This window comes from Zychaea mexicana (assembly GCF_025766255.1).
Source record: "Zychaea mexicana strain RSA 1403 chromosome Unknown BDB00scaffold_42, whole genome shotgun sequence".
Lineage (NCBI taxonomy): Eukaryota > Fungi > Mucoromycota > Mucoromycetes > Mucorales > Lichtheimiaceae > Zychaea > Zychaea mexicana.
In genome coordinates, this window is record NW_026516705.1 from 253,157 (window position 1) to 273,657 (window position 20,501).

Genomic DNA, 20,501 nt, shown 5'->3' on the forward strand with positions numbered 1-20,501 from the left:
TGCTGCAGGGAGGATGGGCGTTATTCCTCTGCAAAACCTTCTTGGCTTTGGCGTTCTTTTCACCATTATTGGGGGTGTGCTACTTACGACAAGCCCATTTGTTACCTATGTTAACCGTAACCGTGAAACATGGAAAATAATGCGGGAATCAGCACGATAGTGCCTATGTAATGCTCCTCTCTCGTCGTGCCTACCTGCTACATGTGCTATAGTACGTAACGAATAAAGTTTTCAAAATCAGAAATAAAGTAAAGGTAGACACCCAGATGAAACTGTCCTCAGTTCACATGAGATAAGAGGAAGCTATCTTTTCAAATTTGTAAGCACCGTAATAGTAGCAGGCACTTGGATTGTACCCATAGCGAATAGCGAAATAGGTGAATTTGCGATTTTCACTCGCAAATTGGATTTTTCTAAAATGCATCTGGCAACAACAGTAATCGAGCCATGCTGTGTGATACAATGCATTGTTTGCAGCTCATGTACATAGAAAACAATGCATGGTGTTCCCATTTTGCGAGTTTTATTTTTCTTATAAAAAAGCCCATGCATCCTACTACCTGCATATATATAAAATACCATGAAAAGGATCAAATGCATCGATATCTTATTACCTGTCCTTTCTAAACACTGCATGAGTTCAGACTCACTGCCTTTTATATTTCGTCACTCAGTGGTGTATGGAACCCACGGAATGGTTGCTAGCCCGTAAATGTTATTTCATATTCTGCTGCTATCAACGATTATGATACGTCAAGGATGTATCATAACCGCCAGCGACAAATTATGATACACTATCATATCATAGTTGAGAATTTATGATTTATTATTATTGATAAGGAAGACTAGTTGACCTGCGCCCTGAGCATGTAATCGCTTCCTTACGGAGCTAAATTGTTAAAGGGTACATAAAACGGTGAATATGGTGCCATCACTGAAGAAATTTCTACAGTAGTGGGGAAAAATTGTGGCCAGAGAAGAGACGGGGATGTGTACATGACAAACAAAAAGAAAGATGGAAAGAGAAAGAAACACATGTGAGCTTATGGATACGAATACGGCGCACTGAAAATTCTCAACCGTTGTTTTGAGAAGAAGCTGATGGTAGATGATTCGCTTTGGAGTACACATTCAGTGGGGTGCTGGCTCGTCCCCAAGGTGTAGTCGGCGACAGGATGGCTTAGGCTGTAAATTTTACGAGGCACTCGCATAAGTGCTGGCCAACAAGTTTGCGATTTACCTTTGGCGAGAGCTGCATCCGATCGTAGCAGTTGATTAAAATGCAGCCAAAGACGTGTGTATCTAACTGATGTTTCCAATATGATGCCAAACGCCGTGAGAAGCTCTATTAGTAGTGGTTTATAAGAAACGGACAGTCGCTGCAGTGCTCGCGCTTCGCTTGTTGAGTGCCACAACGACAATCTTGGAGGGGATGCGAGGGAAATTAATGCAACTGACATTTCAGCTACCGGTGCCTTGCGTGAGAGTACGTTGCCAGGTAGATGACAGGATCGATCACTCTCGGTTGGGCCAAAGACATCTGACCGTCTTGAATTTGGTGCGCCGTGCATGGTAAGCGCATATAAGACGTAAATATGATCAACCATCAGCGACCATCATGTATTCCATGAGGAAGGCGAAGATTGCATTTGATATTTCATTCTTCTAGCAGTTTTATAGCTTTTTTGCAAGATATTGTACCAAAAACTGAGAATGTTTCTTTAGTTTGTAGTCTTCCTCTCGTATTTAGCAGGTTGGTAGGGTTGGCTATTGGCAGTGCAGTGTTGCGTTTTTTGCATATGCGAGGAATACCGGCTTCCAGAATATAGCTAGAAGGACAGCTAATAAAAACTATACGTCCACTACGCCGACTCGTTGCCTTTCCCCCACCCTGTCTTGTCCGCCTTTTTATTTTTCTTTGTCGTTCATTGTCACTCTTTCTGTATCTAGGATAGAAAGTACCCGGCTACTAACAGTTCCTTTTTTACTCTTAGCTGGGGCACCCCGAAAGCCCCTGGATGGTCCCCCCGTGAGAGTGAGCAACCACATACGCGTGTGTGTGAAAAACCATATTTCTCCCCAATAAGCCCGTGGGGGCAAGATTTCAACAATTTAAGTCCTAATGACGTGTGTTTTCTTTGAAATCGCTGCCAATACTCTTTTCAGTTTAGGTGCATCGGCCATCACAGATGTAACCTCTTTTTATGCGAGGTTCTTTTCACAATGTCAACCATTCCCGGCACCTGCCATCTACTTTTTCTCTGGGATCTTGTTGCTGAGACCCTGCAAACCCTGTCTGTGCACGTATCTTCCGGCGGCGACACCGTCGGGACACGCCCTGCATGATACCGGTGAAACATATTTCGGAGGACAATCAATACACGCGGACCACATACGCCTTCTTCTTGACAGCTTGACCGTATCTCTTCAACACCTCTTCTTCACATGGTTTCTTCCCTGCCATTTTACTTTCCCACATGCTAATTTATTGACGAATCACAAGTCACGTGACGTGTTTTTTTTAAGCGGCGGATGGATCCAAAAATCATAAATACGCCCATATTTTTCAGGCCATTTCCTTTTTTCTCTTCCTTCACTTTTCTTTTTCCTTCACTCCCTTGGATCCTCCTGGTCTTTCTCTTGGCTCCTCCCTTGGTTCTGGTTTTCCCCTGGCTCTGGTCTTCCCCTCGCTCTGGCTCTTCCCTTGGCTCTTCCCTTGGTCCTGGTCTCAGCCTTTTTCTCGTGGTCCCCCTGGCTGCCTACAACCGGTCCCTGCTTTGGGCTGTCTAGTCTGGCGTTCAACGGTGTTGGCCACAACCGGTCTTCAGGCGAGACCAGAGGACGGAGAAATCCTTTTCGGTTTTTCGCCATAGAAATATGGTAGTGTCCTTTCAGTTGGATGCCTTGTCTGCTGGTCTGGTCTGGTCTGCCATGGTGGGGTTCGCAATGAGGAGCCAGGTGCCACTGTAGATCGCGTTCGACGCTCGGCAATCGACTCTCGGCATTCGACTCTCAACAATCGACGCTCGGCAATCGACTCTCGGCATTCGACTCTCAACAATCAACTCTCTGGCATTCGACTCTCGGCATTCGACTCTAGGCAATCGACACTCGGCAATCAGCTCCCAGCTTCAGTGTTCGGCTCCCAGCATCCGAGTATCCAGTAAGCAGCTCCTCCAGCATTCGACAACAGCAGCAATTTTTTTTTTTTTTGGGTGTTTCGAGAGTCAATTCTTTCCCCTACCCCCACCCCTTCCCTTTCCTCTTCCCTTCCGTCTACCCTTCCATCTTCCTTCCGTCCTTCCCTCCCTTCCTTCCCTTCCGTCTACCCTTCCATCTTCCTTCCGTCCTTCCCTTCCCCCTTCCCCACTCACAGGCAATCCACAACCGATTGCTTGCACTTGACTCTCGAAACGTAGCGTACGTCATGGTTCCCACTCGTTTGTACCATGATGGCTGGGTTTGTGGTTGATTGACCCAGCCAAATGATTGGGAGACTGGGACTCCCAGGCCGAGGCATTGGTGGCTTTCTTTTCCTCCCCCTTTTACATACTTCTTCTGTTTCTTCTTGCTTTCTTCATGCTTTTTGTATAGCCTGCAGGTTGTGCGAACTGCTTGTTGAGGTCACTTTGTAAAATCGCGTTCTTATTATTTGTCTTTATTGTCCACTGATTGTGTTCTTTTAATAAAATTTGTACTCTTCGATTATTCATATTCATAACGATAACTTTTGTTTTTTAAAAAATGTTTTTTACAATGAATAAAAACCTGCTCATTTACTTTATGCCCTGCTCAAACTTATCTGCGTACTTTTCCTATTAGAAGGATTTAAGAGCTGTTACATCTTGCAATTGGCATTGACCGTGTCTAAACATCCTCGCCTGTTTGACAGTTAGGAGAATACATGTTTTGGCGCGCGATGACGCTGTTCTTATTTAAAGCTACGCTGTCAAAATGGCTTACATTAGATTCGCGATACGTTTCTGTTGGAATGACTTGATCGAGTTCAAGATTTCGTCTTTTCTTTTTCGCATATATAACCCGGGCAACAGTTTGACACAAGCCTGATGCACGGACCATGAACTACAATTGGCATACCGGTTTTCGGGAGTAGACACACAGAAAGAAATTTTGCAGTCTATCATAACAACTTTTGAACTTTAAAACAAAATCCTTCCAGATACCCTGACTCTGTTGAACACACGTTAATTTTAGGCAGCAAAACGCAGAACAACGCCAATAGGACTATTAACTATACTTCTTTGATATTCACGAGCCTATCATACATCTGCACGCATTGCTTGTGGCACAGAAAACCAGTAAAACTTCAGTTAGAACGCGCTCAATATGTACAAACTATGCTGTGATTTAAAACAAATATGCTACATAAGCAACCGTTTAAAGCGATGTACTTTATGTATTTGAATCAGCTACTATACATGTGAACTCTTTGGTTCTTGTATATAAGCGGAACATAAGCGAAAAGGGAATAGCTGGACTGCCATTGGGTGTAATGTATTAGTATCTGGTGATCCAATACTGTGTAACGGGTGGTTGTACCCTAATGGCTCGAGATTCGATGCGAATTGAGTGATAGGATTAAAAATCGAAAGATCACATCCATCCATCACTATGATAGCCGTCAAAGTAGCTGGCAACATTGTCGCATCGCTTCGATAGTTCCCCAAGCAAATCAGAGTATCGTTTTTTCATCATAGATGGAATCCCCTACCGGCATCACCGTCGGAATTATTGTATGAAAGGTAAGATTGAATAAACCGCCAGAGGATGAAATTAAAGCTGCCATGGTAAGACTGTTTATACAACCATCAATGCCGATATTCAAACTGGATATTTTGTTCCCAGTCCATAGCACCTGCACCTAGCACGACGAAGAATGACTGCGAGCTTTCGTTCGCGCCAGCTAAAAATAATAATAATAATAATTGTACATAGGCAACAGCTCGCTACACAAGTAGGCTTTGAAATCTTCTAAAAAGGTGGAAATGCTGCTGTAAGCCACATTCTGAGATTCCCTTTGCTTTTTCTTCTCTCTACCGCATACTGCTAAAGAACAAGAAATGCATTTTAGGACGCAGCTATTGCAGTTTGTAAATAATTTTCAGGCTCGCATAATTTGTTGAGAAACATATATTACGCCTGTATTGTATTTCTATACTAATTGAGCATAATTAAAGCCGCTGTATTGAGTGTATAAAAAAGAAGAGCTTTCCACTTTCTAATGCAAAGTTTTACTGATAAGAATACAGAGCCTTCATCGCGGGGTATCGGTGGCGATGTATTTTGCTTGTTTTATGATGCCAAAAGTCAAAAGGTCACCCGGCCTGAATGGCTCTGGCAGGTAGGGAAAAGTTGATGCACGTTGTAGCGCAGTAATATCATTCAACAACAATGTTGGCGATTGTTTTGCCCAAACGCTGTAACTATCAAGCACTTTGGGTCAGCGAACCTGAACTGGCTGACATTTTGTGCCTCGGATTTAACTTTGAAGACAGTTAAACACTTCCCATTAATGGACTACCTTGTGCTACACAATGATTGTGAAAATAGACTTTAAGCATTGAATACGCAGAAAAAACATCGGCAGTTTCTTCTCAACCTTCAGTTGTGGTAGCCCTCACTTGTCACTATTATCCTCCTCCCTCATTTATACCGCAGAGAAGCGACCAGTTACGCAACGTCATAAATTTTTGACTAAAAATATACGCATTCAAATATATACCAGAATACTGATCCGAATGACACGGAAAGCTCGAGGAAGGACCGCTACTGTCTCTTTTTAAATTACTTTCCCTTCTTCCATACAACTCCGAGGATGCTGTGCTTTCCTTTTTAGGGATGTACAGTATGGGAACGTATTTTCTACGACGATAACTTTCTTTTTTTTCCCACTGAATGGCGTGTCAACGTAGTAAAGGGTTGAATTCGAAGGCGGCAGTAGTCAGGGATACACAATTCTCTACGTCGTTCAGGCACCAAACAATAAGGACGGAAGGGTGGCTCGCTCGGCCGTGTCTGCGTGAGTCCTAAGGAGAGCAACAAAATATGTTACCCTCGGGACACTCACCCCTTCCCTTTCTTTACTCTACCCTTTTCCCGAATACATAGGCGAGAGAGAAAGAGCCTTCTTTGTTTGAATGCAAAGACACTGAAACATACACGTATATGATCACAGCAGTCTGAAAGTGTCGCTCTTATTGTCAGTTGTGTAAAGAAAGCTCCAGAACCTGATAAAAAACCCATGCGGCAGGCAGCTAAAGAGCGATTAACGACATTTTATTTAATAGTGAGTTTAATCGGTAAATCGGTGCTCAGCACACACCTACACCGCAATAACAAGCATTTAATAACTCTAGAGAATAAAGAAACGAACTGCAGATTCTTTTATTAACCACGAGTAAGTTGAGCTATAAAACGTATGTCTGCAACTACTGCGTGGAGTGTGTGAGGGTGTTCTGTACAGTACCTAAAAAGAGGTATACGTTGATTCCCAAATCGTTCCACGCCAATGCTCTTTTATATGCTTTGTGGATGGAAACTCCTCTTGTTTTGCTATTACGAATCCATAATTGATATACATCACAAGGGTGCAGTGATACCGCCAGCACGATCTTTGCCAAGGGCGATTCACGCTCGAACTTGCGGTCGGCGTTATATAAATATCACGTTGCTGATGAGATCATTGAGTCTATTTATTTGAAACTTATGAAGACTCGATGATAAAAGCAAAATGATATCCCTTTACATATAACATTCTGCGATGATTTTCGGGTCGATTTGGCTCGAATTTCACAACAAGACGGCACAGGTGCAATCCACCCTGCTTTGAAAAAAGACCTTCTGACCTCGTCTGATGGTGTTTCAAGGAAAACTTCAACGGCAAAAGTTACGAATCCTGTTATCTTAGCTCAGGAAGTTGTCTTACTGCTATTTGTACATTGCTTTACATATATGTAGGCTGCTTGTTAAAAAGACATTATTCTGCGGCTTCCATTATTGTTATGTTAAAATCCGTTGCTGGCGGTGCTGAATTTTATATTGATACACAACATGTTAGAGTTATCATGCGTATTCGTAGTAGTGAGTCTGTAAAATTTAAAGCCATATAATATATGTGATATTTAACCTTCTCATACATGAAGAACAAGAACTTAAAAGAGAAACCGTTTTCAAGGCGTTTGCTAAGGTTATGGTTTCCAACCAAATTTATAATCAGAGGAAGATGAAGGAAACACAAAGAAACAATAAGGACAGCGCTTTACCCCGCTATGGAACCTTTTTTTTTAGTTTCCCGAAACTACACAGGCTTTTTCTCGACCAAACCATGGGCAAAGAAGAAGCTGAAGCCTACAAGAAAGCAGGTAAATGCTGTTCTTTGTGAGAACATTGCTATACTTGTTCTTTTTTGACATGTACTAACCGAGAGTTATATCACAGGAAATAAACTTTTCGCCGAGCATCGGTACGAAGATGCAATCAAAGAATATTCAACCGCGATTGTGAGGAAGAGAGACCAGCTATTATTTGCAAATCAATCTACGGTTTGACAACTTACTATTGACTCCAAGGCTGAGACTAATGCGAGGAACTTGTTTCAGATAAAAGACCCGGAAGAGCGTATATACTATACGAACCGTGCACTATGCTACTCAAAGGTGAGTGTAGTGTTGACAACAGCAACTGCAGATGTCATACTTTTGAGTATCGAAACCAAAGATCCTCAAACTAAACAAGTTTTGTTTAATGCAATGTATGTGTGTAGCTCGAACAGTATGATAAAGTAATTATAGATACGCGTAAGGCGATTGAACTTGATAATACCACAGGTACGTTTTGAGTTTGCGCAGAGATGGGTGCTGGTTAAAGTATCGGTCTCAATGCATAAATCTAATTTGCAACAGTCAAGGCATATTATTTGGTATGTTTATGTATATTGCTGGAATACATGCAAGTTTCCCCCTTTCTTACAAATTAGATATATACAGCTTGGACAAGCACTTATTGAGAAACAGCAACACACCGAAGGTAAAGATAAGAAAGGAGGCGTTGGTGGTTCAGGGACAGGATTGTGTATGAATTAAGTAAAAAGGATGCTCACCCATCAGAACCATTTAAACATAGCATTGAACAAGTTGAAAACAGCATACGAACTTGCTATCCAGCAAAGAGTTAAATATGTCAATGACATTTTACAAGCACTTTTGACTGCTCGAAAAAGGGTTAGCGTGGTTTCTTACTGTTTCTGAGACGTGTTTGGTAGACGGGAGGGTGAGGTTTCCCTGTGACATCCGACTTACCAAATAGTGTGTGCATTCGTTAGATATGGGATGATAAAGAGGCAGTGCGCCTGGAGCGCGAATCTGCACTGTTGCAGTCTGTGAAGGGCCTTGTAGAGGCTGAACGACAACGGCAGCTTACAGCCGCTGGTGGCAATGAGGAAAAACTTGACGAAATTAACTACTTGACCGTAAGTTTTGATTTGTGAAATTTTATCATCAGGTTGTATGAGTATAATTTCCTTAGCGCCTACTCATGCGTTTTTGAAATAGGACGAACAAGAAACAAAAATTCAAAAAGTATTCGAACAATCCAAAGAAAATTTAATGGTACATACTTGTTATTTGACGCAAAGGGACCTGTAATGAGAAGAGAATAGATCTGTCGAAAAGGAAGGACTAACCTGTTTAAATCGTATCCGTTTATAGCGCCATGTGGTGCCGGACGCCTACCTTGATAAAATATCGTTTAATATAATGCACGATCCTGTCTTTACGCCTGGTAGGTTCCAACAGTATATGGACGATTCTACTATAATGTTGACATAAAAAGCTAAGAACATGGCCCGACCTTTTCCTATTACCACAGATGGCTTCACCTATGAGCGACAGTCTCTACTTGACCATTTCGCAAGAAACGGCAATGTTGATCCAATCACAGGCCGACCATGCGCAGAAAAGGACCTTATACCAAACCGATCGCTTAAGGAAGCTATCGAAGATTTCTTACAAGAAAATGGCTGGGCTGCAGGTAATTAGATAGTCATAACATAAATGCTTGGATTGTAGAAAAACGAAAAACTCACTTTGTTCTTGTATTTATGACTCGTACATAGACTATTAAAATGGCTTGTTATTTAATATGTGTTGTATGTAATTCGTTGAGATGTGTATGTGTACTTTATACATGTCGTAGTGACACAAATGATGATTTATTCAACAAACATAAAAGAGAAATATACAAATCAATCATCCTTCTTCTCGGATCCTTCTTCTTCTGCTGTTGCTGGTGCTGCTGTTGGTGCTTCTGGCTTGCTTTCGGCTTCTGATGCAGCAGGGGTTTCGGGGGTGGATGTGGTATTGGGTTCGGAGGCATCAGATTTCTTTTCTTCCTGTGCAGGTGCTGCTGGGCTGCTTTGAAATTCTGTCAACTCTTTCTTGAGCTTTTCTACTTCAATCTCCAACACGCGGATCTTGACATCACGTTGAGATACAGCGTTCTTGAGCTCGTCATTCTCTTTTCGCAGTTCATGATAAGCTTCTTGATACTGGTATTGAGTAGGTTTATATCGATGTCAGTACTCTATTGTGTCACAAAACATGATATGTCATAAAACTAACTCACATCTTTCTCATTCTTCGGTGGGGCTGGAGAGGCAGCAGCTTCACTGGCCTCTTCAGCTTGTGCCGATACGGTGAATTCTTGTTTTTCTTTGACTTCATAACCTTCGGAAAGATCAATCTTTTTGGGATCAGCGTTCTTACCGCTGAACCATTCATCTGCAGTAAGAGCAGGCTCATCACCGATAGCGGGTGGGAAGATGTCGGATTGGAAAGCATCAGACTTTACAAGTTAGAAGACCAATGATACAGTTAGTATATCAGACCCTTTTCTGTTAGTCGAGTGGAATAGCAAGTTCGCGAGTCACCCTATCCTACATACCTTGCGCGGCACCTTGAAAGAGATGGGCTCGATCAAGTTGGTTGTGATCTTGTAAGCACGGGCTATTTCACACTCGTTGACATTCAAAGCGCGCTTTGGCATAAATGCAAGACCTTATAATCCATAAAACAACATTAGTATCTCCTCCATCCTGTACCGAAACGCTTCATTCGCCTTCATTTGTTTCTTTCGCCACTTTTAATTACCCTTTTGTGCCTCAACATCTCTATAGTCACTAAGATGGAAAAGCTGATCATTCTCAAATTCGTAGTAACGGATGGTACGGTCACTAATTTGAAGAACGGACAGATAATCAGCATTACATACATTATAATACACACCAACGACGCGAATAATCAAAAAAGCATATCCATTTACCCCTTGCCAGCCAGATACAACATACTGGTATCACTGTCATAGAAAGGCATAATAACACCGGACGAAGTATCGATGAATTCGGACTTTATGGGCTTGCTGAGATCGGCAGTGTTCCACAAGTTCAGCTGGCGATCGCTCATCTTGGAAAAGCCAGTGGTGGCGAGACGGTCCGAATCGCCGAGCCACACAACACGCGAACCTTTGATGCCTTGGTGGCCTGCGCCTTCCTGGACAACCTGGTTGCTACGCAAATCAAAAATACGAAGTCGCTTGTCACGACAAGTAGTTGCCAAGAGGGAACCGTTGTGGTTATAAGACAACGACTGGATAATTTCAGTATGTCCGGTAATTTCTTGCTTCTCTTGGCCCTTTTCGACATCCCAAAGCTTGATGGTCAGATCTGTACTGGCGGATGCCAAGACGTTACTAGCTGTAGGGTGAAACAGCACTTGGCCTACTTTACTATATGATTAAATGTCAGGAAAAACATTTCAGCAATTGTGCAAGTTTCTCAACACCACCGTTGACCGGGAATTTGCCCTCGAGTATTATAAAACTCCAACAACCATACAACATCTAGGCTTACCGGCCATGTCCTGAAAGCTTCAAAACGGGTGTGACTTCTTCGAGATCTTCATCATACTGCTCGGGAATAGTCCACAGCATCACCTTGCCATCTTCTGCACCGGATGCAATGACATAGTCGTTGAATGGATTGAAATCAGTATCCAGGACAGGGGCAGTGTGACCTCGGTAAAGAGGGTAGTTTTCAGGAAGTTTGCCTATAAAAGAATGTGTCAATTCTCTATCGATTGGGTAGCTCTTCCCTCTTTCTCTTCTATCCTTCCTCATATATAAAAAAGAAGTTTATTGATCCGTACCCACTTGAGATAATGGAATGACCGCAAACGCACCGCCACCCGACGACTGCCAGTTCATAGAGACGAAGAGCTATTAACCATGCAGATTATAGTGTTAGTCACATCATAAAAGCACACATGCCACTGTTGCTTACTACCACATACCGGGTTAACTTGGACCATGTTGGTGTCCCAAGCGTTCAAGCTGACTCGAACGTTGTCATAGCAAAACTCTCGCTTAGCACCAGTGCCAAAAACGTGGCGATATTTCGAGGGTCGGACAAAACGGTTCATGGTGTAAGACAATTAGGAGGCGCTGTTACGTGATGAAGAGATGGAAAAAGGGGAGGGAGTGATTGTTGAGATTGAACTATTGTCAAAAGCACAAATAGAAAGTAAAAGTTAGAACCAGCAAAGTAGGAACAACCCGTTTTGCTCGAGCAAACGCTCAAAGTAACGCGTGTTCATCAGATGAGCATGTGAGAATGAGGGGGTAGAGTGGTGTGTTTTGGAGAATTACCAGGTAGTTGGAACGAGATGAGCGCAGAGAGAAAGAAAAGGAGGTGTTGCTGCAAACCAAGGGCGCGCCTGGCTATGTATAGATCTGTATTCTTCTGCCGCGCGCTTTCCCGTCTAGCTGTTCTGTGTTGCTGGACCACAAAATAAGATTTGAGCTAAAAAAAGAAGAGCGAAATGTAGCGAACAGGGTAACTTGTGCGCTTGTGATTACCTTAATACATGATAGCCTAATTAAATATCATTAATCATTGGAGATTTATTGTCAAAGCCGCACATCACACCATGGTTCTGAAGAGTCAAGCTTCTGAGAAATATACGTTTCTACTATCCGGTAAGATACACCAATATTATATCATTAATAAACAATAATCACTTGTGGTTTGCAGACAATGCACAGTAATTTTCGTAAGCAAATCATTTACTGAAGTAGCGCAGTATTCTTGGTGGCTGTTGTTACAAGGAAACAATGAGCCACATGTACCTAGGAAGATTGAGGTCGCTAAGGGAAAACGCTACAGGCAAAGAGGAAGGATATTGTCCCGTTTTTATTCGCTGAAAACAAATCATGAGGACAACGTTCGGGTATTAACAATACAGGTTCAACGATTGCAAACGATGGGGTTTAAGAGTTGCTACCTTACAATTCGGCAGCACTCAGCATTTCAGCCCTGAGATTGTCTGCAACCTATATCAACCAGTGAAAGTATACATCAGTAGTGAGTGTTTCTGCTTTGTCGCAACGCGTATAACGATCCAAAACAAACTGTGCACATACCTCCTTTCCTACGAGCTGCTCAACCAACGTCAAGGCAAAGAGGAACGCAGTACCGGGACCACGACTTGTCACAATATTTTGATCCACCACAACACGCTCTTCCGAGTACTCGTAATCTATAAAAAGATAGTGTGTCTATTAGCTGCCGAGCGAATACTAAAGAAGAAAAGATATTTGAAAATGCAATGAACGCGTACAGTCTTTCAACTGGTCCTTGACACTCGGATACGAGGTAACTTTGTGGCCACGAGGAATGCCCGACGACTTGGCAACCAACGTACCTATGCACGAATCATGTTCATTGTTAGTTGCCACTTTTTTTCCATCTGCTTGACAGCTCCTACTGAACCCTTACCGGCGCAGATGAAGGCGACGATTTTCTGTTTTTCATAGAAGGAAGAGATCAAGCGTTGTACCCCCGTATCATCACGAAGAGTAGAAGCTCCTCCCATTCCGCCAGGTACAACCTATTAAAGGAAGCATTAGCACCGGGTAAAGAAAAAAACAGCTGCAGTTGTTTTGTTTCTAAAACTGAATCATGTTATTTAGGAGCATACCACGGCATCGTAGTCAGCCTAATTTTTCAACATAGCGGTCAAGTTAGTATGCACCTTGCTTCCTCCAACCTCTCTCATAGACGCATTCAGTAGTTGAAATAAAGAGAAACTTGTTTTTGACACGTTACCGATTTCCAGCTTTGGCCCTCATGTTGGAACTCGGCGTCCGGGACAATCTTGACTCCACGGCTGCATTCAGCAACAGTAGGGGTCTTCAACTGAACGCCGACGACTGTCACTTCGACCTTTGCGCGACGCAAAACGTCCACTAAACAAAGAGAAAGCAATTGCACCAGTCAAAAAGAACAAAACTGACCGCTCCAGCATGCATAGTTTTGACTGTGCGCGTATCCTCTTACCGGTAATGGTGAACTCTACAAACAGCGGGGGTTGGGTTTCCCTCAATTTTAGATTGGACAGAGCGCAACAATTGCAAGTGTGTGTTGGACATTCAAGCAAGTTTATGCATACCCATTTCTTCAGTTCCGTCAGCAAGGAAAACGATAGCTTTTTTGACCATTGGTGTAGTATAAGTTCGTGTGGGAGAAAAGTTATGCAGAAAGCAAAGAAATGTTTCGGGCGTTCGGTTTTTAATGCTTCAACGTCTGTGACAGCGGCGACGGTTCCCCACACCATTGTGGCAAATATGATATCATGTGCTGTCATAATATTTGATCCCATACATATCCATCAGTAGTGAATTAAAGGACAATCTTCTTTCTCGAAACGTCATATCCGTACGCCAACTTGAATCAGGAAATACGGATACTTTCTGCCCATTGAAATGTGAGGCATCAAGAGAAGCAACACCAATGGTCCTTGTCGCTGAAGCATCAGCTACTGTTTATATGTTTCAACACGTACTTGCCAAGTTGCGTTTTTAGCACTTTCTACACACACCTCCAAACAAACAACAGTTACCAGTGTTAGATCAAACATAAGATAAACTATCATGTAGACCTTCCAACTAGTAGTAGTAAGCATTACAAAGTGGATCAAATTAATTAAAGACGGCGTGCCATTACATCAAAAGCCTTTGAATATAACTTTGAAGGTTGATGAAGTGAATGCGCGAATTCAATTGGTGGACCAAAGAAGACAATGGCCTGATCGGACTTTAATACCTAACAATTCTTAATAAAATATCACACTTCGTCAATTTTAGGTCCTTCCTTTTTTCGAGCTTACAGTCGACATGGTACGCTGCAAATTACATTATGTGATGACAATAGAAGACGTGTAGATGCAGGTGCATGGATGCATGGATTGATGAATGGATGAACGGATGGATGAATGGATGATGGATGGGTCGAAACCGAGTATCATTACTAAGTTTCAATTTTTTTGGAATGTACGATTAGCCTTTCGTCAAGCAGCAAAAGAACAAGGCCTACTTCAAGCGCTACCAGGTCAAGTACCGCAGAAGAAGAGGTAAGGCAATCTTTTTACACAACAATACTCACAATTGTCAAGCTACCTTCCGTCTGCCTCGATCGTGCTCGCGTATTTTTCTGCCCTGTGTTTTTTTCTGCAAATGATGATTTTGTAATAGCATAGTTCAACTGACAATGCGATTGGATGTTGATTAACAAAACTAATAGTCTTTCGCTCCTATCTGAATTGAAAGAAACACAGCGAAAATGCGTGCACGATGAGAGGGAAAAAGAAGGAGGGAGTGTCGAGTGAATAGTATTAATGATTATACTCATTCGTCGATTGTGATAAATTTTTCTTTCTTACAGAGGGCAAGACTGATTACTATGCTCGCAAGCGCTTGGTTGTCCAGGCCAAGAACAAGTACAACTCGCCCAAGTACAGAATGGTCGTCCGCTTCACCAACAAGGACATCGTCTGCCAGATCGTCTACGCCAAGATCCAGGGTGATCATGTTCTCGCCGCTGCTTACGCCCACGAGCTCCCCAGCTACGGTATCAAGGGTGGTTTGACCAACTGGTCCGCTGCCTACGCCACTGGTTTGTTGTTGGCTCGCCGCACCTTGACCAAGCTCGGCCTTGCCGACAAGTACGAGGGTGTCTCCGAGCCTGATGGCACTGTCCAGCTCACCGAGGCCAACGATGAGGGTCCCCGTCCCTTCAAGGCCTTCCTTGATGTTGGTACTGCCCGTACCTCCACTGGTGCCCGTGTCTTTGGTGCCATGAAGGGTGCTTCCGATGGTGGTATCTTCATCCCCCACTCCGGCAACCGTTTCCCTGGTTTCGACATTGAGTCCAAGTCCAACGACGATGAGTTGCTCCGCAACTACATCTTTGGTATCCACGTTGCCGAGTACATGGAATACCTCGAGGAAGAAGATGAAGAGCGCTTCAAGAAGCAGTTCGCTGGTTTCCTCAAGGCTGGTATCACCTCCGACAAGGTCGAGGACATGTACACTGATGCCCACGAAGCCATCCGTGAGAACCCCATCCCCAAGCCCGCCGAGAAGAAGACTGGTGTCAAGGCTTACCCCCAGAAGCGTCGTCTCACCAAGCGCGAGCGCGAAAACGCTGTCCGTGCCAAGAAGGCTGCTTTCCACAAGGAGTTGGCTGGCAACTAAACATACTCGTCTATGTTGTAATAAAAAATTCACATTTTCCTACTGTTCTTGCATACAAAAACAAACACATAATCTCGTTCACAATATCTATAAAGTCTGTGGAGGCTTAATTGGTTTCTATGCTGTGTGCTGGGGTTCCTGTTGTTTCTGTGGTGGTTGCTACGATAAAGGGTTGAATTTGCAGAATGTTTTCACCTGCCAAGCCACATTTTAAGGTTCAACCTTACAACCCCGGCGTGCTCAGTAGGGAAGTGCTTGCAGGTCGTCGTTGGTGGTCCCACACACGGAAACATACACATACCAACAAACGCGATCGCACACGGTTATGACATTATAGACGTTTCAGCAATCTAACCGTGGCAATTCACTTTTTAACTCTTTAATCCTTTTGCTCTCGGAAAAATAACCTCCCCCTTCTCTTTTTTTTAACACCATGTTTAATGGCACCCGAATTAAACCGCTCAACCATCTACAACGACAACGCATTACGTCCAACTTGTTTGTTTTGGTCGCTGTGGGCGCTGTAGCGACGGTAGCAGCACCGACGTTATTCCCATGTCCGGCATTCGATCAAAATGACAAAGCTGCACGATTAGAAGCACGACGGAAACTGAAGGCTCAACAGGCCAATACCCCGGTGGTCATTCGGAAGCGCCGTAGCGCACCCAAGACAGAAAACAGCAATAACGACGACAGCCAAAACGAACAACAATAAATATAACATCATCAAGCCCTCCCTCACCTCGTTTTCTTTATGTGAACCTTAACAACTCAACCCCTCACTCGATATCACAAAAGTAGCGGGCACTTCCTAGTCATGTAACATCACGCATATTACACATTTATAAATATAGGAATTACGCTTGTCCCGAACTCCTTTCGACCGCTCTCCCTCTCGCTATATAGTACATGCCAGGATCCTTCTTTGTCTTTTACTAGTTTATCTCCTCTTCCTCCTGAACTTCATTAAACTGTGTATTACCCTTGCATATCTATCGCACACCTCCTGCCGGAACCTAGAAGCCTGCATTATTGCAAAAAAAGAAGTAAACGAGTTATACGTCTCATATACTTATGAAGTACATACGCAGTAGTAGTACATACTATACACGCTGTAAGAAGCTGACAGTGAAATGTCCTGTCTGTTATGTGGTACAATAACTGACGTGAGATGTTGTATACAAGGTCAGCGAGTAGCTTAAGGGGGGTACAAACATACCCACACACACCCACACATTTAGTCCTTTTTTCCCCAGCGTGAATTGTACAAGCCTGCCACTTGTTGGTAACCCTTTATTCCCTTAACTATTCCTTTTCTCTATCTTTCTTATCCTACCTCTTCTTCCCATACCTTAAGCATATATACCACCCGAAACCTCCAATTTTCGTGCAATGACCCTGACCGAGGTACATTCCACCGAGATGATGAAGCTTCCTTTCTCTACTCTCCCAATGAGACTAATGAGCGCGTTTTTATGAAATTACTTTAGGAGCAAACAGCAACCACAGGGCCAACAGAGGCTCAACAGCCATGTAAGATATACTACTTGTTTTTATCAACATCTTATCGCATAATACTGAGATATTGAAACTGTTCTTCTCTTTGTATGCTTTCCTTTATATGAATAGCTGCTAACACCAACGAAAAGCCCCAAAGCGATTCAGCCATATCGCTTGTCGAAGCTTCCAATGACCCCGAACCTACCACTGAAAGCTTTACTGCCGATGGACCGAGCAACAGTAACGAGCAGCCTGCCACGGAAGAAATCCCGGTGGTGCCTGACTTTATCAATACTACTGAGTCAACCCCAGCTCCCAATGAAGAGTCTGCTCCAGTAAAAGAGCAAGGTTTTGAACTGGAGCAACAACAAGATAAAACAGAAGAAGGAAAAGCAGATGACGATGCTAAAAGCGCAGAGGAGGAGGAGGAGTCGACGAAGGACGAACATCAACCCAAAGCCGACGATGCACCATCAAGCGAACTAGCAACATCAGCGGAGGAAAAGACGGCACCACAGTCGACAGCCAACAAAAACACCGATGCTATTCAACGCACCCTCTCTATCATTAAACCTGATGCTGTCCAGGCTAATAAGCAAAACGCTATTGTTGCCAAGATTAAGGATGCTGGATTCACGATCGTTCAAGAACGCCAAGTACACCTTACTTTGGATCAAGCACGTCTGTTTTACCGTGAGCACGAAGGAAAGCCATTCTATGGTGAATTGACTCAATGGATGAGCAGGTATGTATCTTAAACAGGGGCTGCAGATGAAACGAGATCTTCAATGATCTTATCGATTAACGCAATACCCTCTATACTAAATTTACTAGTGGACCTATTCATGCGATGATTTTGGAAAAAAACAACGCGATCCAGGACTGGCGTGCCAAAATGGGTCCCACGGATCCTGTCAAGGCGCGTGATATTGAACCAAACAGGTAAAATTTCAAACCTTAATTCTTGACAGCAAAACACAAACAGAAACACATGAGTAAAAAAAAAATTACCGACAAACTATCTTCACCTGACTTGCTCACACATATAATTTTTGTTTGACTAAATTTAGCATTCGCGCTCTTTTCGGTACAGATGGTATGAGCAATGCTACCCATGGAAGCGATTGTCAGACTAGCGCCGAACGAGAGATTCAGATTCTGTTCAAAACGATAAATGGACAAGAAGAAGAAGCAACGACGAAGGAGGGAGAAGTAGAAAAAAAAACCATCACCGAGCCTGTCGTCAATGCCAAGTTGCAAACGAGCGATATCACTACCGAGCAGTCCACTGTCGAGCAACCTGTCAAAGAAGCAGCTGCTGAACCGGAAAAAGACACTACAGACAAGGATGTTGACAATTCGGCTCATGACGACATCGCAACTGAAGCAACGAAGGAAGCTTCCAACAAAACAGACGAGACTGTCACCCTGCAGCAGGAGGCAGAGCCACAGGATGTGGTAGAAACGCATGTTGAGAAACAAGAGGACGGCGTTGCTCACCATCCTGTGACGGATGACAAGCAGGGTGATGTACCCCTCAACGAGGAAGTGCGCCAAGATACGCATGCAGAAGCAAACGGGGAAGCAACAACAACAACTGCAGCAGAGGCACAAAAAGACCAAGAGTCTTTGGCCAAGGTTGATAACGAGGAGCAAGCTCTCATTGAAGAAGTTGATGAGAGAAAGGATGCCGATGACGATCGACCAGCGGTAGCCGGGCAAAAGGACGACGTAACACTTACAGACGAAGAAGCCTCCAAGGAAAACGGAAAGGATGTTATCGAGACCGAGATTGAAAAGCAATTTGACGAGCCAGTAACAACAGGTGCAACCACCCCGGAAGAGCCAATTGTTGAAACTCCCCTTGATCAAGAGTCGACAAAGTGTAGTGAAGGTCAGCATAAAACGGAGCCTGTTGCAGTGTCTACCGGAAAATCTGCTGCTGCAGAAGAGCCTGTTCAGGATCAGGAACCGTCTCTACAGGAATCTGCCAATGTCGAGAATAATGTGCAGAAAACTGGTACTCCGACAGAAAATCTGAAGAAAGAAGCAGAGGAGCAAATAGAAGAAGATCAAAATTCTACCCAGCCAGAGGTCCCAAAGGAGCCGGAAGGAGCAACTCAGAACCAAGAAGACAGCATCGACTGTGTTACTGCTGACGACACTTCTGACCGGCACCAAGAGAACGTGGAAACTGCAAAGGCTCTAGAGGATGACAAAGAGGTGCCAGCCGAGGAAACCAACACCGAACCAGCCCAGTCAAAGAAGGAAGAGGCTGCTTCAACTACAGATGCTGCAGAACCTACAGATACAGTTTTAGAAGCTGCACATGAAACAGTAACTGAGCACAGCAACACAGAGCTTATTGATAAACAAAATGCTGATCCTACTCCAGCTAGCCGAGAATCTGTATCCAAGGATGAGTTAAACAATGAGTCAAAGAAAGAGCCAAAGGAAGAGCCCAAGGATCAATTAAAGGATGAATCGAATGACGAGCCCGAAGAACAGTCAAAGGAGAATCTAGAAGAAGAATCAAAGGATCAGTCAAAGGATGAACTGAATGATAAGCCAAAGGACGTGCTAAAGGACGTGCCAAAGGAAGAACTGACAAAAGAAATGAAGGAAGAGCCCAAGAAAACTAGCAAAACAGTAAAGGCAGCATCGAACGGTTCAGCTGCAAAGAGGGATACCAAGGTAGCCAAAACATCTGAACCAACATCGACGACGAAGCCAAAGTCTCCTTCACGATCTCCGCAACGAACAAATGCTACCAACGGACCTACTGTCAGAACTACAGCAACGGCTGCTAAGAGAGCCTTGCTGGCGGAAAAGAAGACAACGACGACGGCAACAGCAACAAGAACTGCTGCGGCTGTTAAACGAACCAGTCCAACTTCATCAGGTACAACAGCAGCAAAAACCACAACTGCTGCTGGTGGTGCCAGAGTGCCTCGCGTCGCAACTCTTGCAAAGAAACCTGCTCCCAAAACGTCTACTGGTGAAGTAGGAGCCGCCACTGAAAACAAGACACCAAAGACTCGTACGTCGGTCTTTTCTCGATTGTCCGCGCCCACAGCTACTAGTCGAACGCGAACCCAAAGCAACGATTCAGATGATGGAAAGCCCGCCGCTCGAACTACCACAAGAACTACTGCCACTACAAAGACAGCACCTGTTAAACGAGCGGCTCCCACTGGGGCGGCATCGGCGGTATCGACTCCTGCAACGAAACGCACAAGCCCTGCTGTGAGAACGCCTGCTACAGGAACTGCTAGAACGACGACGACTGCTAAATCGACAAGGGCTACTGGCACTACTAACACTACTACTACTACTACTATCACACCTGGTGCTAAACGTGTTGTTCGTAAAGCCCCTACTGCAACAGACACAAAGAA

At 43.8% G+C, this 20,501-nt stretch overlaps 6 protein-coding genes across 6 annotated transcripts; 3 read left to right on the forward strand and 3 right to left on the reverse strand.

Moving 5' to 3' along the window:
• Nucleotides 1-3,233: 3,233 nt before the first annotated feature.
• BDB00DRAFT_826192 (uncharacterized protein) lies at nt 3,234-3,729 on the reverse strand. The gene is made up of 2 exons (XM_053123707.1): nt 3,349-3,729; nt 3,234-3,276 (listed from the first exon to the last, which is right to left on the reverse strand). The coding sequence occupies exon 1, from the start codon at nt 3,717-3,719 to the stop codon at nt 3,546-3,548; it is 174 nt and encodes a 57-aa protein (XP_052979195.1). The 5' UTR covers nt 3,720-3,729; the 3' UTR covers nt 3,234-3,276; nt 3,349-3,545.
• A 3,032-nt stretch (nt 3,730-6,761) lies between these two features.
• On the forward strand, nt 6,762-9,263 carry BDB00DRAFT_826198 (uncharacterized protein). Its single transcript, XM_053123708.1, has 12 exons — nt 6,762-7,382; nt 7,459-7,520; nt 7,620-7,676; nt 7,784-7,847; nt 7,923-7,939; nt 8,007-8,046; nt 8,143-8,240; nt 8,342-8,488; nt 8,571-8,627; nt 8,727-8,799; nt 8,887-9,048; nt 9,134-9,263. Exons 1-12 carry the CDS (start codon nt 7,211-7,213, stop codon nt 9,139-9,141), a joined length of 957 nt encoding a protein of 318 aa, XP_052979196.1. The 5' UTR covers nt 6,762-7,210; the 3' UTR covers nt 9,142-9,263.
• On the reverse strand, nt 9,263-11,492 carry BDB00DRAFT_872973 (uncharacterized protein; the record flags this gene model as incomplete). The annotated part of the gene is made up of 8 exons (XM_053127024.1): nt 9,263-9,565; nt 9,643-9,861; nt 9,961-10,073; nt 10,167-10,249; nt 10,339-10,800; nt 10,925-11,120; nt 11,220-11,289; nt 11,364-11,492. 8 exons carry the CDS (start codon nt 11,490-11,492, stop codon nt 9,263-9,265), a joined length of 1,575 nt encoding a protein of 524 aa, XP_052979197.1.
• Nucleotides 11,493-12,354: 862 nt separating this feature from the next.
• Nucleotides 12,355-13,569, reverse strand: BDB00DRAFT_872974 (class I glutamine amidotransferase-like protein; the record flags this gene model as incomplete). The annotated part of the gene is made up of 8 exons (XM_053127025.1): nt 12,355-12,402; nt 12,493-12,608; nt 12,690-12,773; nt 12,848-12,959; nt 13,050-13,067; nt 13,178-13,317; nt 13,409-13,423; nt 13,521-13,569. The coding sequence occupies 8 exons, from the start codon at nt 13,567-13,569 to the stop codon at nt 12,355-12,357; spliced, it is 582 nt and encodes a 193-aa protein (XP_052979198.1).
• A 292-nt stretch (nt 13,570-13,861) lies between these two features.
• Nucleotides 13,862-15,603, forward strand: BDB00DRAFT_872975 (uncharacterized protein; the record flags this gene model as incomplete). Its single annotated transcript, XM_053127026.1, has 3 exons — nt 13,862-13,909; nt 14,411-14,480; nt 14,792-15,603. The coding sequence occupies 3 exons, from the start codon at nt 13,862-13,864 to the stop codon at nt 15,601-15,603; spliced, it is 930 nt and encodes a 309-aa protein (XP_052979199.1).
• Nucleotides 15,604-17,648: 2,045 nt separating this feature from the next.
• BDB00DRAFT_729868 (nucleoside-diphosphate kinase) lies at nt 17,649-18,267 on the forward strand (the record flags this gene model as incomplete). Its single annotated transcript, XM_053118292.1, has 3 exons — nt 17,649-17,848; nt 17,938-18,045; nt 18,174-18,267. Coding segments are annotated over 3 exons (402 nt in total), but the record flags the coding sequence as incomplete, so codon positions are not given.
• Between the last annotated feature and the right edge of the window lie 2,234 nt (nt 18,268-20,501).